The sequence below is a fragment of the Microtus oregoni genome, unplaced genomic scaffold, assembly GCF_018167655.1.
Source record: "Microtus oregoni isolate MIOR12 unplaced genomic scaffold, Mior012 000015F_ref0000493, whole genome shotgun sequence".
Lineage (NCBI taxonomy): Eukaryota > Metazoa > Chordata > Mammalia > Rodentia > Cricetidae > Microtus > Microtus oregoni.
This window is the reverse complement of record NW_024543074.1, coordinates 44665232-44679428: the sequence shown is the minus strand read 5'-3', so window position 1 is coordinate 44679428 and position 14197 is coordinate 44665232. Positions and strand designations below refer to the sequence as shown.

The following is a 14197-nucleotide window of genomic DNA, read 5'->3' as shown; positions in this document are numbered from 1 at the left end:
TATTACCCACGTTTGCCATCTTGGTGACTTTTGTTTTAATTGTGAAAATTTTTTTCTGTTTTTGACTTTTTTTTTTTTCCTGCCCCAGTGCTTTGTGCTTACTAGGCAAGTGCTCTACCACTAAGCTACAGCCTCAACCCCATGAAATCATTCTCCTTACTCTTTGCTCTGGAACTGACTCTTGTCTGGTATTGATATATTGATATTGTGGTTTGTCTTTTGATTGGTGTTAGCATGGTGTGTCCTTTTTCCATCCTTTTAATTCATTTGTGTTTTTGATATTGAAAGTACCTTTTTTTTTTAAAGAAAAAAGTGTGTGTGTGTGTGTGTGTGTGTGTGTGTGTATGAGGGGGGAGGGAGAAGGGTGTGTACATACCACAGGGCTTGTGTGGAGGCCAGAGAACACCTCTGTGGAGTTGGTTCAGTAGTTCAGGGCTCAAACTCAGTTGACCGGGTTACCTCTGCCCACAGAGCATCTCAATGTACTGAAAGTGGAATTCTAACAGCTGCAGTCGCGTCTGCCCCACCGTCATCCCAAGTATGTCTTTCTCAGTTGTCTTGAAGACTTTTTGCTTTATTGTTGGTTTCATTTTATTTGATTGTACATGCTTTGTTGAGTCTTATGTTTGTAGTGTTAAACTTTTTGGATTTGTGGATTATAAATTTCATCCATTGTGGGACATTTTGTGCTGTTCTTCAAATATTTGTAGTCCTCATCCTTATTTCTTTTGGAAACTCCAGAGATGTGTAGGAACACCAGAAACTGTCTTGGCTGCCTGATGCTCTGCTCCATTTTTGTTGTCTGCCTTCTCTGTTTTGCTTGTATGGTTGTTTCCTAGTTACTGCTCTCTCTGTGACACCGTTTGCCCTTAGTGCTCTCACTGCAGTTCCCGTCCCTCACACTGTGGTCTGTGTGTCTAATTGTCTTGGGTCTTCGTGTCTCACATCCGTGTCTCTAGCCCTGTTGCTGTGCTTTGGCACTAATTCTGACTGTTCTCGGTTTGACTAAGTTTTAGTTGACTGATTTCTTTTTTTTTTATTGTATACAATATTTTTTAAAGATTTATTTTATGTATATTTATTTTATGTATATCTGCATGTACTTTATGCCAGAAGAGGGCACCAGATCTCATTACAGATGGTTGTGAGCCACCGTGTGGGTGCTGGGAATTGAACTCAGGTCCTCCAGAAGAGCAGCCAGTGCTCTTAACTCCTGGTTCATCTCTCCAGTCCCAACTGATTTTTTTAATAGACTATATGTAATTTTGCTTTTTTGTAAATGTGGCAATGTTTATAGGACTAAAAAACTAAAAAAGATCACCACAGTGCTCCCTCCTTCCCACTGTTGAGGTAAGATCCTTTTGTGGGTTGTATTGAACATCCTGTGAATTGTGGGGTTTTCGGTCTCTCTGTTCTTGGCTAGTGTGAATACTGACCTTTCTTCTTTCCAGTCTATCTATTCTTGGCTAGTGTGAATACTGACCTTTCTTCTTTCCAGTCTTTCCACATACTTCTCCCTGCCCCCTTTAGATGGCTTCCTTCCTCATTCTTGTGTCTGGGTACTCAACTGGATGCTTGAGGATCCTCTGCCAGTGTCCAGAGCTCTCTCTGCATCTCTCTCCCTAGGACACTGCCTCCTCCAAACTTTGGTCATTTTAGTCTCACTTTGAAGTTCTCACAGGACAGTCTCTATTTGTGGCCTTCTCTTGTTCTGTGACTTGGATTTGTTGATCTTTCCTAAGATCTGTATTTGACCTATTCAACAAGCATTTGCCTATGTCTGCTGTAGGTTGAGGAACTGAGGTGAATGAGGCCCCAGTCTCAGTCCTCAGGTGAGGCTGAAGAGACAGCATAAGCTTCCTACCATAAACCCACTGAAGCCAGGCCAGTTCCTGGCTTTCAACATGGGGAAGTGTAGCATGAATAATAAAAACACAGAGACAGATATTGGAGTTCAAGCTGAAGATCAGAAAAGCAAAACACCCAGCCACTAAAGAAGTCTTAACCTCTACCAAGACTGGACGAGTGCCGCCTGAACCCTGAGCCTCTATCCTCTTCCCTTTTATATTCCTCTTTGGTACTGGGATTAAAGTTGTGAGTCACCACCACCTGGCTCTGTTTCTGCACTGGTCTTGTTTAGCCCAGGGTGGCCTTGAACTCACAGAGACCCACCTGCTTCTGTCTCCTGGGTTTAAAGGTGTGTGACTTCACTGCCTGGCCTCTAGTGGCTTAATTTTAACCTCTGATCTTCAGGCAAACTTTATTTATTAAAACATAACTAAAATATAACGATTGTTAGCCGGGCAGTGATGGCACACGCCTTTAATCCCAGCACTTGGGAGGCAGAGGCAGGCGGATCTCTGAGTTCGAGATCAGCCTGGTCTACAGAGCTAGTTCCAGGACAGGCTCCAAAGCCACAGAGAAACCCTATCTCGAAAAACCAAAAAAAAATATATATATATATATAACGATTGGGAAGTTTCCTCAGGGCTTCAGTTAAGGGCAGGAGCATGGAGACCAGGATTTTATTTGTTTTTTGAGACAGAGTCTTTCTATATAATTCTGACTGCATAGAAATCACTATGATCAGTCTGACCTTGAACTCACAGATATCCACCTGCCTCTGCTTCCTGAGTGCTGAGCTAAAGATGTATGCCACCACACCTGGATTAGGTTGTTTTTTAATTAATTGATTTAAAAACTGTTGCTTTCATTTTTTCTACTTTCAGGTCTAGCCAGTGTGGTTGGTTAATTTAGTCCTTGTTATTCCTTCTTGGTTGAAATAAAAAGTGTCACTGCTTTAATTTTGAGTTAACAAAGTTATGTACTTTAAAAAATAAATATAATGAGCCGGGCGGTGGTGGCGCACGCCTTTAATCCCAGCACTCGGGAGGCAGAGGCAGGCGGATCTCTGTGAGTTCGAGACCAGCCTGGTCTACAAGAGCTAGTTCCAGAACAGGCTCCAAAACCACAGAGAAACCCTGTCTCGAAAAAACCAAAAAATAAATAAATAAATAAACAAACAAACAAATAAATAAATAAAATGAAGAATGGTGTTTGACTCTCAAGAGTTTGTACCTATTTTCCATTGTCTTGTGCCAGCTCTGGAAATTGTAATAACAGTAGCACAAGTTGGAAGAGATAACACTTAGGAATGCTGTAACACTTAGTGCAGTTCGTTCTCCATTGTTGAAATGTAATTTAGGTATAATGTTTTGGATTTTGGGGGGCAGGTATTAATCTTTACCTGTTTTAAAATGCTGTTAGCTAGGTTCATTAATGCATGCCTGTACCAGCTACTTGGAAGGCCAATATAGGAGGATCACATAAGCCAGAAGTTCAGGATTCACCTGGGAAACACAATGAGACCCTATCAAGAAATAATAATAGACTTTATTTTTGGAGTAGTTTTAGGTTCACAGCAAAATATAGACCTCTCTGGTGGAACTGTGCAGAGCCTCCTCAATGGAGCTGTCTCCACCAGAGCCAAATAAATGCAAATAAATGCATGGAAGCCAGTGTGCTAGCTTTACCATATCATCGTCACCTAAAACCCCTCATTGACATTCAGGTTCTGTATGTTGTCCTGGCCTTCTGCTCTCTCACTGATGTCTGCACAGCTTCCTTGCTTGTTCCAGTATTGGCACTTGGAGCCACAGTTATCTGGAAGCTGCAACTCTGAGAGAACAGCCTCTCTGGTTTTACATTGCTTTAGGCCATGGCTTCCATAAACTTGTGTGATGGGGTCTGCCGGTTTTTCTGACTTTCTGTGAATCCATCTTCCTTTTCCATCTCTGTTTCTTCCATCCTGGTGGCTTCAGTTCCTAGAAGTCTCTCTTCTTCTCCTTGTCTCTCTTCTGGTTCTTTCTTGTACATTTTGAATCTTAGTGTAAACTCACCTCTCCTTGACCTCTGTCCTTTTCCTCTCCCAGCTATCCCCAAGGCTGGTTTATGTCCCTTCTTTGTCTAGATTTGTTTCTCACCACAAGACCAGAGGTTGTAAAAGTCTTCATTTGATTCTTATTCTGTGTAGAATAGGCCGTCTCACCCTGTTTACTACTGTGCAGACTTCTCTGGAAGTTAATCTAATGTCAGGCATTAGATGTGGTGGACTCAAACAGATGCTTCCTCTCTGTAGCCAGTGTTCTGCATGCTTTTGCTGTCCTTCACAGCCTGTAATTTAATTAGAATTAACTACAATGTAAATTATCCTTTTTTTTTTTGAGACAAGGTGTTACTGTGTAACCACTGCCATTCTGGATGTCACTATATAGACTATTCTGGCCTTAAAATCCCATCTGCCTCTCTCTCCTTGGGATTAAAGGTAGGGGCTACCTCAACCAGCCAACATAAGAATTTTGCATTTAGGGTTTAGGATACTTTCTAAAGATTAGTTATTAGAAGTGTTTTGTTGATTCTGGTGCTTCAACAATACTTAGTGTAATGGTAAAAATAAAAAGGCGCCATTCCCCAAGGGGCAGTAGTGGGCAGCGGGTCCTAGGTAGGGAGCCCGGTGGTGGATGAGAGACCTGGGCGGGTGAGAGAGAGATAGGCACGCTATGCAGAGTGAGGTTGCATATTTATTTAGATTTATTTAGTGGGTTACGGAGGGAGAAGAGGGAAAAGTACATACACACACACACACACACGCAGAGAGAGAGAGAGAGAGAGAGAGAGAGAGAGAGAGAGAGAGAGAGAGAGAGAAATGGGAGGGAGGAGAGGAGAAGCTACCTCTTCAGGAGAGAGTGGAGAAAAGAGAGAGCTCAGGCTGGAAGCAGAAGGAGGAGGATCTACTTGCCACCACTGCCCAGTTTGTTTGTTTTTGTGACGGGGTTTTCTCTGTATAACTCTGACTGTCCTGGAACTCACAACAGTCCACCTGCTGCTGCCTCTAAGTGCTGGGATTAAAGACATGCACTACCACCAACCAGCTCCCCCCCTTTTTTTGAGACAGTCTCACTATGTAGCCCAAGCTGCCCTCAGTCTTTCAGTGACCTTATCACTCTTCCTTTCCAGTGCTGAGATTATAGATGTGCCAGTGTGCCTATCTTTTGAATGAAGTTTTAGTTGAGGGAGTATGTTACATTGTAGCATGATTAATAACCCAGAGACAGATATGGGGGGTTCAACCTGAAGATCAGAAAAGCAAAACAGCCAGCCATTAGCTCTTACCTCTGTCTGAAATGATGATCCTGGTTCCAAGAATCTCAGAATGAGACTAGGAACTGTCTCCTCCTGTCTTATATTCCTCTCTTGGGCTGGGATTAAAGGCATGCAACACTACCACCTGGTTTCTATGGCAAACTAGTGTGTCTACTGGGATTAAAGGTGTGTGTCACCACTGCCTGATCTGTGAGGCTGACCAGTGGGGCTCTTTTACTCTCTGATCTTCAGGCAAGCTTTATTTATTAAAATACACATGAAATATTACATTACGTAACAGTGTCAACAGCTTAATTTTAAGATTCATTGTTCTAGATCATTAGATTCTGGAAGTAACAGGCTTTCTGCACCTTTTTCAGGGACCATTTTTGCATATGGACAGACTGGGACAGGCAAGACTTTCACCATGGAAGGTGTCCGTGCTGTGCCAGGGCTCAGAGGAGTCATCCCCAACTCATTTGCTCACATATTTGGTCACATTGCAAAAGCAGAGGGAGACACAAGGTGAGCGAGTGCTTCCTCTCCTAATATTGAGAGGTTCAGACCTGGGAACAGCATCAGATTTATAAACACACTTACTACATTGAATATTTTTTGTACTTGCAGGTTTTTGGTTCGAGTGTCATACTTGGAGATATATAATGAAGAAGTTCGAGACCTTTTGGGCAAGGATCAGACACAACGGTTAGAGGTAATGATGAAATTGGAGTTAAGATAAAAATTGGAGTGTGGGGTATAGTGGCTCATGCCTTTAGTTCCAGCACTCAAGAGGCAGAGGCAGGCGGATGGATCTCTGTGAGTTCGAGGACAGCCTGGTCTACAGAGTGAGTTCCAGAACAGTCAGGGCTACACAGAGAAACCTGTCTTGAAAAAAAAAAAAGAAAAAAAGGAAAAAAGTTGGAACAGACTGCTGGACTCATAGATGAGTGCCTAGTCCAGTTGTCACCAGAGAGGCTTCCTCCAGCAGCTGATGGGAGCAGATGCAGAGACCCCCCACACAAACATTAGACAGAGCTTGGGGAACTCTGCAGAAGATGGGAAGGAAGGATTATAGAAGTCAGAAGGGTTGAGGACATCAGGAGAACATGGTCCACAGAATCAGCTAAGCTGGGTTCATAGGGGTTCACAGAGACTGAAGCAACAATCAAGGAGTTTGCATGGGTGCTAGGTCTTCTTCACACACACTGTGCTAGTTTAGCCGGGGTTGTTTGTGGGAGTGAGAGTGGAGGTGTAACAGAAGTAAGCTTTCAGTTAGTGTACATTGGGGCTTTGCCTGTATGTGTGTCTGTATGAAGGTGTCAGATCTCCTGAAACTGGAATTGCAGGTGGTTATGCTGCCATGTGGGTGCTGGGAATTGAACCTGAGTCCTTTGGAAGAGCAGCCAGTGCTCTTACCCTCTGAGCCATCTCTCCAGCTCATGTTTCACCCTTTTACCTGCTCTTGGGATCCTTTTTCTTCTACTGGGTTGCCTCTCCAGCCTAGATATGAGGGTTTGTGCTTAGTCTTGTTGCATCTCTTAGATTTTTATTGCTGTGAAGAGACACCATGTCCACAGCAACTTTTATAAAGAAAACATTTTTTTTTTTTTTTTGGTTTTTTCGAGACAGGGTTTCTCTGTAGCTTTGGTGCCTGTCCCGGAACTAGCTCTTGTAGACCAGGCTGGCCTCGAACTCCCAGAGATCCATCTGCCTCTGCCTCCCGAGTGCTGGGATTAAAGGCGCCACCACCACCTGGCTAAAGAAAACATTTAATTGGGGTGGCTCACTTACAGATTCAGAGGTTCGGTCATTATCGTCATGTTGGGGAGCATGGCAGCGTGCAGGCAGATGTGGTGCTGGCTATGTCTTGACTTGACTGACAGTCACACTGAGAGACCTCAAAGCCCATACCCACAGTGCTGCACTTCCTCCAGCAAGGCCACACCTCCTAATAGTGTCACTCCCTTTGGGGGGCCATTTTCTTTCAAACAACCACACTTGTGCTGTGTTCTGTTGATATCACTGGGAGGCCTGCTTTGTTTCTGAAGGGAAAGGGAGGAACAGTGGGAGCAGGGAGGAGGAGAAGGGAGGATTCAGGGGCAGGAGGAGGTGGGAAGTAGCGACTGGAAGGAGTGGAGGGAGGAGAGGCTACGGTTGGGATGTATTGTATGAGAAAAAACTAAAAAAGAAACATGAAAACAAATTGGAATAGAGTGCTTGCCAGACTAAGATCCTTTTTGTACAAGGGAACTAACAAAAATTACCTGCATCTGCCACAAATATAAACCCATCTGAGTATAAGTCACTGACGCACAGCTGCTGAGTCGGGTGGTAAATTTGGGGGATAGTGCCATCTTAAAAATATTTTAAGATACAAGACAAACAAGGAAGAATGAACCTTTTAAATACTAGTATTGGATTATTTTTTTAATTTTGTAAGTGCCTGGCTTGATTTTCCTATTTGAAGATCCTTGCCAGTGTTCTCCTACCCCAAACCAGTCTGCCTTCTAGGTTTGCAAGTTTTAGGTTAAAGATCACATTGCTGAAGCTTACCCTGGGCCTTTTACTAGCTTGTCCTTGAGTACATTCCCAGAGTGGCAGGATGGTTCAACAGGTAAAGGGGATGTCCTCTAAGCCTGAGGATTCACATGGTGGAAGGAGAGAACCAACTCCCACGTGTTGTCTTCTGACCTGTGTGCCCTGGTGTGCACCGCACACACGCGTACAGTTTTTAGTAAACTATCATCTCATGCTGTCTTGTGTTTTATTCGTGGCATCACGAGTACTTTGTGTGCAGCATTCATTTGTGCTGCTGCACTATCACCTGTGCGAGTGTGGTCCCCGTGCATAGCCATGCTTCACTTTCTTCCCATGTAAATAACTGGAAATTTTACATCATAAATACAGTCTTAGGCATGATTTATGTTTGCTTTTTAGGTTAAAGAAAGGCCTGATGTGGGAGTGTATATCAAAGATTTATCAGCTTATGTGGTCAATAATGCTGACGATATGGATAGAATCATGACACTAGGCCACAAAAATCGTAAGTGTGCTACATAACTGTGATGAAATGCCTGCATTCTAATGCTGGTTAAGAAGCAAATAAACACAGCTTTTGTCCAATAGAGGTTGAATTTTTTTTTTTAAAGTCCATTCTTTTTATTTACTATCCAGGGAGCATATGTGAGTGAACAATAGCATAGAGTGTTTTTATGCTGACTGAAGCTTTCTTTTCATTAATACCAGTCTTCTCCTTTCTTCCTTCCTTCATTTCTTCCTTCCCTTTCCTTCCCTTCCCTTTCCTTCCTTATTTATTTATTTAGAGGCAGGGTCTTACTGTCCTAATAAGACTTTATTTATTTATTTATTTATTTATTTATTTATTTATTTATTTGAGATAGGGTTTCTCTGTGTAGCTTTGGAGCCTGTCCTAGAGCTCACTCTGTAGACCAGGCTGGCCTCGAACTCACAGAGATCCACCTACCTCTGCCTCCTGAGTGCTGGGATTAAAGGCATGCAATACCACCACCCAGTGACTTTATTTATTTTTATTATATGTATATGAGTATGTTGCCTGTATGCATGTAAGTGTACCACATGTATGCATTACCCACAAAGGCCAGAAGAGGGCAAAAGATTTCCTGGCACTGGAGTTACAGATAATTGTGATCAGTTGTGCTAGTGCTGGGACCCAAATGCAGGTCCTCTGAAGAGCAGTAGATACTCTTGACTGCAGAGCCATCTCTCCAGCCTCTTTTGGTTTTTCGAGACAGGGTTTCTTTGTGGCTTTGGAGCCTGTCCTGGAACTAGCTCTGTAGACCAGGCTGGTCTTGAACTCACAGAGATCCGCGTGCCTCTGCCTCCTGAGTGCTGGGATTAAAGGCGTGCGCCACCATCGCCCGGCCATTTTTTTGTTTTCTTGGTATAGGATTCTTTACATTGCCTTGGCTGTCCTGGAACTCACTGTATATACACTGTATACCAGGCTGGCCTTGTACTCACAGAGATCCGCCTATTTCTACCTTCTTTTTTTTTTTTTTTTTTGGTTTTTCGAGACAGGGTTTCTCTGTGGTTTTGGAGCCTGTCCTGGAACTAGCTCTTGTAGACCAGGCTGGTCTCGAACTCACAGAGATCCGCCTGCCTCTGCCTCCCGAGTGCTGGGATTAAAGGCGTGCGCCACCACCGCCCGGCTCTATTTCTACCTTCTAAGTGTTAGTATAAAACGTGTGTGCCACCAGGCCCAGCTCTCCAGCCTTTAATAGTGCCAGGCTTTGAAGCTGTTATACTGTTAGAGCTTGATAGTTAAAGCATTTTGTTTGAGCACTTAGTAGGAAGTGCTTGTGCTGTGTGCTTTATCGAGATGATCAATCGTCACTGTAGTCTGTGGAGATATAAAGTTCCTCCTTTATGAATGAGGAAACTGAGATGTAGTTTAAATACCATGTCTAAGGAATTCAATCGCTACATGGTAGGGTGAGAGTTAGCTAGAATATATACCACTTCCCTTCTGTTGAAAAGAAAAGCAAAATTAAACCAACATTTTCTTCTATGATTGTTATAGATTTCTCATCTAAAAAATAAAAGTCTTGCCAGGTATGATGGCATATACCTTTCTTTAATCCCAGTTGACTCAGACTGCGGGAGGCCAGCTCCTAGATCTGCTCAGGGTAGCCAAAAGAATGCCTCAGAGTAGCAGGGACATAGGAAAGATTCTGATCTGAGGGTTGCTAGACTTTTCTATCTGGGGAAACACCAGCTTTCTGCTGGTAGCTTAATAAGAAAGGAACTTCTACTTAAATAATCTGTTTTTGACAGTCTCTCTTTACATAATACGTCCCTGTCCTGCTGAGTTACATATTTTATATTCAGTTACATCTCTTTACTGCTGCATATTTCTCTTGACACACACCCACTCTCACACTCATTCACTTACACACACTTCTGTATCGTTCTCTCGCTCGCTCGTTACTCATCACTCACTCATTTCCTCACACTGCTCTCACGCGTCCTCTCTTCCTCTCTCTGCATTGCTGCCCTCTCCTCTCCCACAGACAAACTCTGGACAGTTAATTGTAAGTTACATTTTCAGGGCCTGACTCATACTCAAAATCCAAGATAAGTCGTGTAGTTTCTCTTGGGCTAGGAATGTCACAGTGACTGGCCAGTGAGCCACTGTGGCCTTAAACGTAGCTCTAAGCTGGTGAGGGTTCCCAGACAGTAAATAGTTGACTGAACCCTGAGGCTGGGGAGTACATGCAGACTAAAGTTGCTTCAAGCTCTGGTCTTGACTCAGTAAAACAACACCTGGGAAAATGACCTCATGTATTTGTCTCTAGGGACAACCAGATAGTCTCTAGGGGCAGCTAGCCTGCTTTGAATCTGCTCTGAAGTCTAAAGTTACTGTGTAAAAGGCTGTCTTTGTGACTGAGAACCCTGTGTCAGTCTGAGTAATGTAAAATATTCTAGTATTATTTCTGTTCATCAGAATTATACAATAGTAGAAGTCATCTTCCTGACCATCCACAGCTATGTGTGCCCAGTGGATGGAATATTTTCATGAGATAAACACACAAGCAGTGGGAATGCACCCAGAGCTGTTCTTAGGGAAGAAATGAAGTTATTAGGGAAGAAATGAAGTGACTCATGAGAAACTACAGACAGGAGCATTGGTTCCCAGAGCCGGTGACCCCATGGCCTTTCTAGATGAGTTGGCTTGTTAAACACTAGTTAGTTGTCACTGCTCTACATTCCCATGGCCTTCCACACCCAGTGTTCAAGAGGCGGAGGAGATGGGCTTCTGAGATTGAGGCCAGCTTTGTCTACAGAGGGAGTTTTAGACCAGACAGAATTGTCTTGCCCACACTGGCCTCAAGCTTGTGATCCTCCTGCCTCAGCCTCCTAAGTACTAGATTAAAAGAATGAACCTCTACACTGATTGTTTAGCTTGCGTTAAAATTTTTGTTTGTTTACTTTTGATTTTAGCAAAAGTCTCACAGGTAGTTCTGGTTGGCCTGGAACTTGATATATAGATGAACCTGGCTCACAGAGTTCCACCTGCTTCTGCCTCCTAAGCACTGAGATTAAAGACATGCACTATCCATGCCAAACTCTTCATGGTTTAACAAAGTTCCTGTGGAATTGGCATCTTTTGATACTGGTGGATATGGATCTATCCTGTGTGTGTGTGTGTGTGTGTGTGTGTGTGTGTGTGTGTGTGTGTGTTTTAAAGATTTATTTTATTTATTATATATAAAGTGTTCTGTCTGCATGTTTGCCTGAATGCCAGAAGAGGACACCACATCTCATTACAGATGGTTGTGAGTCACCATGTGGTTGCTGGGAATTGAACTCATGACTTCTGGAAGAGCAGACAATGCTCTCCCTCTGAGCCATCTCTCCAACCCCACATCATGTTTTTAATGACCGATTAGTGACTTAACTATTCTATAGTAGATTAAACAATATTGTATTGGATCTTTCTGGTCTCACTGTTTTAAATAGTGTTGTACTGATTTCTAATGTGTGTGTGCAAATCAGTCTGTGGTTTAGAGTCCCAAACAAAATTCTCTCTGGAAAGAGTTGTCAGCAATTATTTTCCCATTTATTTATTTATCTATTTGTTTGTTTGTTTGTTTATTATATACACAGTATTCTTGTGTGCATGTATGCCTGCAGGCCAGAAGAGGGTGCCAGATCTCATTACAGATGGCTGAGGATAACTCAGTTGGTAGAGTGCTTATCTAGCATGCACAGAGTCCTGGGTCAATCCCCAGCACTCCATAAGCTGGGTGTGGTGGTGCAGGAGGTAGAGAGATAGGAGATCAAAGTTCAGGGACAGCCTGGGCTACAGAACACCCTGTGGAAACAAAAAAAAAGTAAACGTAAAGGCATTCTGTTACAGTTTTTAAGGGTTTCTTTTCTTTGTTAAAGGTTCTGTTGGTGCAACTAACATGAATGAGCACAGTTCAAGGTCCCATGCTATTTTTACAATTACTATAGAGTGTAGCGAGAAAGGTGTTGATGGAAACATGCATGTCAGGATGGGGAAGCTCCATCTTGTGGATCTCGCTGTAAGTAACAGGACGCTACTTTTTCCCCTAAAGATTGATTTATTTATTATGTATACAGTGTTCTGCCTGCATGTGTGCTTGCAGACCAGAAGAGGGCACCAGATCTCATTACACCTGGTTGTGAGCCACTATGTTAGCACTGGGAATTGAACTCAGCACCCTTGGAAGAGCATTCAGTGCTCTTAACCTTTGAGCCATTTTTCTAGCCCACAGGATGCTACTACTTAAGGGAGAGTTGTTCTTGTGCTCCAGTTATCTGTTAATAAAAATTAAAGCCAAAAGGCATGGTGTACATGTGATTTTAAATTGCTTATTATTGTGGGATATCTGACAGTAGACATAGTAGCATTATGACTGTGCTTTTTTTCACCTACTTCCTAGACTTTTTTGTCTATTCTTCCTTCTTCCCTTATTGTTTTGAAGTGAATTCCAGATGCTACATGGGATATTTTAAATTACTTTTAAAAACCCAGATTTTAGAAAAGTACTTCTTGGTTTTAAAAAAAAAACTTTAGTTTTTATCTGTTTATTGCTAGGGGTCAGAAAGACAAGCGAAAACTGGAGCCACGGGACAGCGCCTCAAGGAAGCTACAAAAATCAACCTTTCACTCTCCACCCTGGGCAATGTCATCTCTGCCTTGGTGGATGGAAAAAGCACGCATGTGCCATATCGGAACTCTAAACTGACGCGTCTTCTGCAGGATTCCTTGGGAGGGAACTCAAAAACCATGATGGTAAGACTTCAGTCATGGCATAGTTAATTTGTCTAAGGCAAATTTAAGATTCTAATTTATTTCCATAATTGGTGTGAATAGCATTTTACAAATCAATTCCTTTTCTTTGTGTATTACAAAATGTAATTGCCTGTGGTTGTATTGTTTCCATACCTATATGATTGATACTGGTTTTTCGAAGACCAAACCGTCTATCTAGTTTGGGCATTTGTTTTAGTAATGATGATATTAGTAGCTGTGTAGAATGATTTACGTTTCTAATTCAACAGTGTGCAAATATTGGGCCAGCAGATTATAATTACGATGAAACCATCAGTACCTTGCGGTATGCCAACCGAGCCAAGAACATTAAAAACAAAGCGAGAATTAACGAAGACCCTAAGGACGCTCTGCTTCGTCAGTTCCAGAAAGAAATAGAAGAGCTGAAGAGAAAGCTTGAGGAAGGTAACTTCTCACAAAGCTTACTGTAGTTGAGGCTTGCTGGTGACCACTGCATTTACTTCCAGAACAACCTGCCAAGCACTAGCCTCTAGCATTGACACTTAATACCTTAAGCATGTGCATTTGTGTGTGTTGGACATGTGTGAGTGCAAGCACATTCATGCCATGGTGTATGTGTGAAGGTCAGAGGACGCCTGTGGGAGCTGATTCTCTCTTGCATTATGGTTTTTGGGATTGAACTCATGGCAGACTTAGAGGGCAAATATTTTACCTCCTGAGCCCTTTGTTAAATTGTAACATTGACATTTAAAAATACTATTTCTGAGGAATATGAGTCTTCTAAGAAAATGTTTTTGTTTTTGTTTTTTTTTTTCTTTTTTTCTTTTTGGTTTTTCGAGACAGAGTTTCTCTGTGTAGCTTTGGAGCCTGTCCTGGAACTAGCTCTATAGATCAGTCTGGTCTCAAACTCACAGAGATCCGCCTGCTACCTCAGCCTCCTGAATGCTGGGATTAAAGGCATGCACTACTATTGCCTGGCAAGAAAATGTTTTCGAAGACCATCTAGATTACAAAGTTTGAAGTCCCAGCTCCTAATGGTGGTGGCAGCTGTGCACGCCTTTATTCTCAGCACTTGGGAGGCAGAGGCAGGCCAATCTCTGAGCTCGAGGCCAGAGTGAGTTCCAGGACAGCCAAGACTACACAGAGAAACTCTGTCTTGAAAAACCAAAACAAAACAAAAACAGGAAAGTTTGAAGTCCAGCTGATGGTGATGAAGAGCTTCCTGATCAGTTCTGGAACTCCCACGCCATT

General features: G+C 42.7%; 1 protein-coding gene across 5 annotated transcripts in view; it reads left to right on the top strand.

The window, feature by feature from the left end:
• Kif3a (kinesin family member 3A) overlaps positions 1-14197 on the top strand; it is a 39694-nt gene that overhangs the window by 6657 nt on the left and 18840 nt on the right. For all 5 annotated transcript variants that reach the window (XM_041664612.1, XM_041664611.1, XM_041664608.1 and 2 more), the window contains exons 3-8: positions 5523-5667; positions 5770-5854; positions 8080-8185; positions 12073-12212; positions 12749-12946; positions 13216-13390. In XM_041664612.1, the coding sequence (XP_041520546.1) occupies positions 5523-5667; positions 5770-5854; positions 8080-8185; positions 12073-12212; positions 12749-12946; positions 13216-13390 (849 nt within the window). The remainder of the gene's footprint in view (positions 1-5522; positions 5668-5769; positions 5855-8079; positions 8186-12072; positions 12213-12748; positions 12947-13215; positions 13391-14197) is intronic.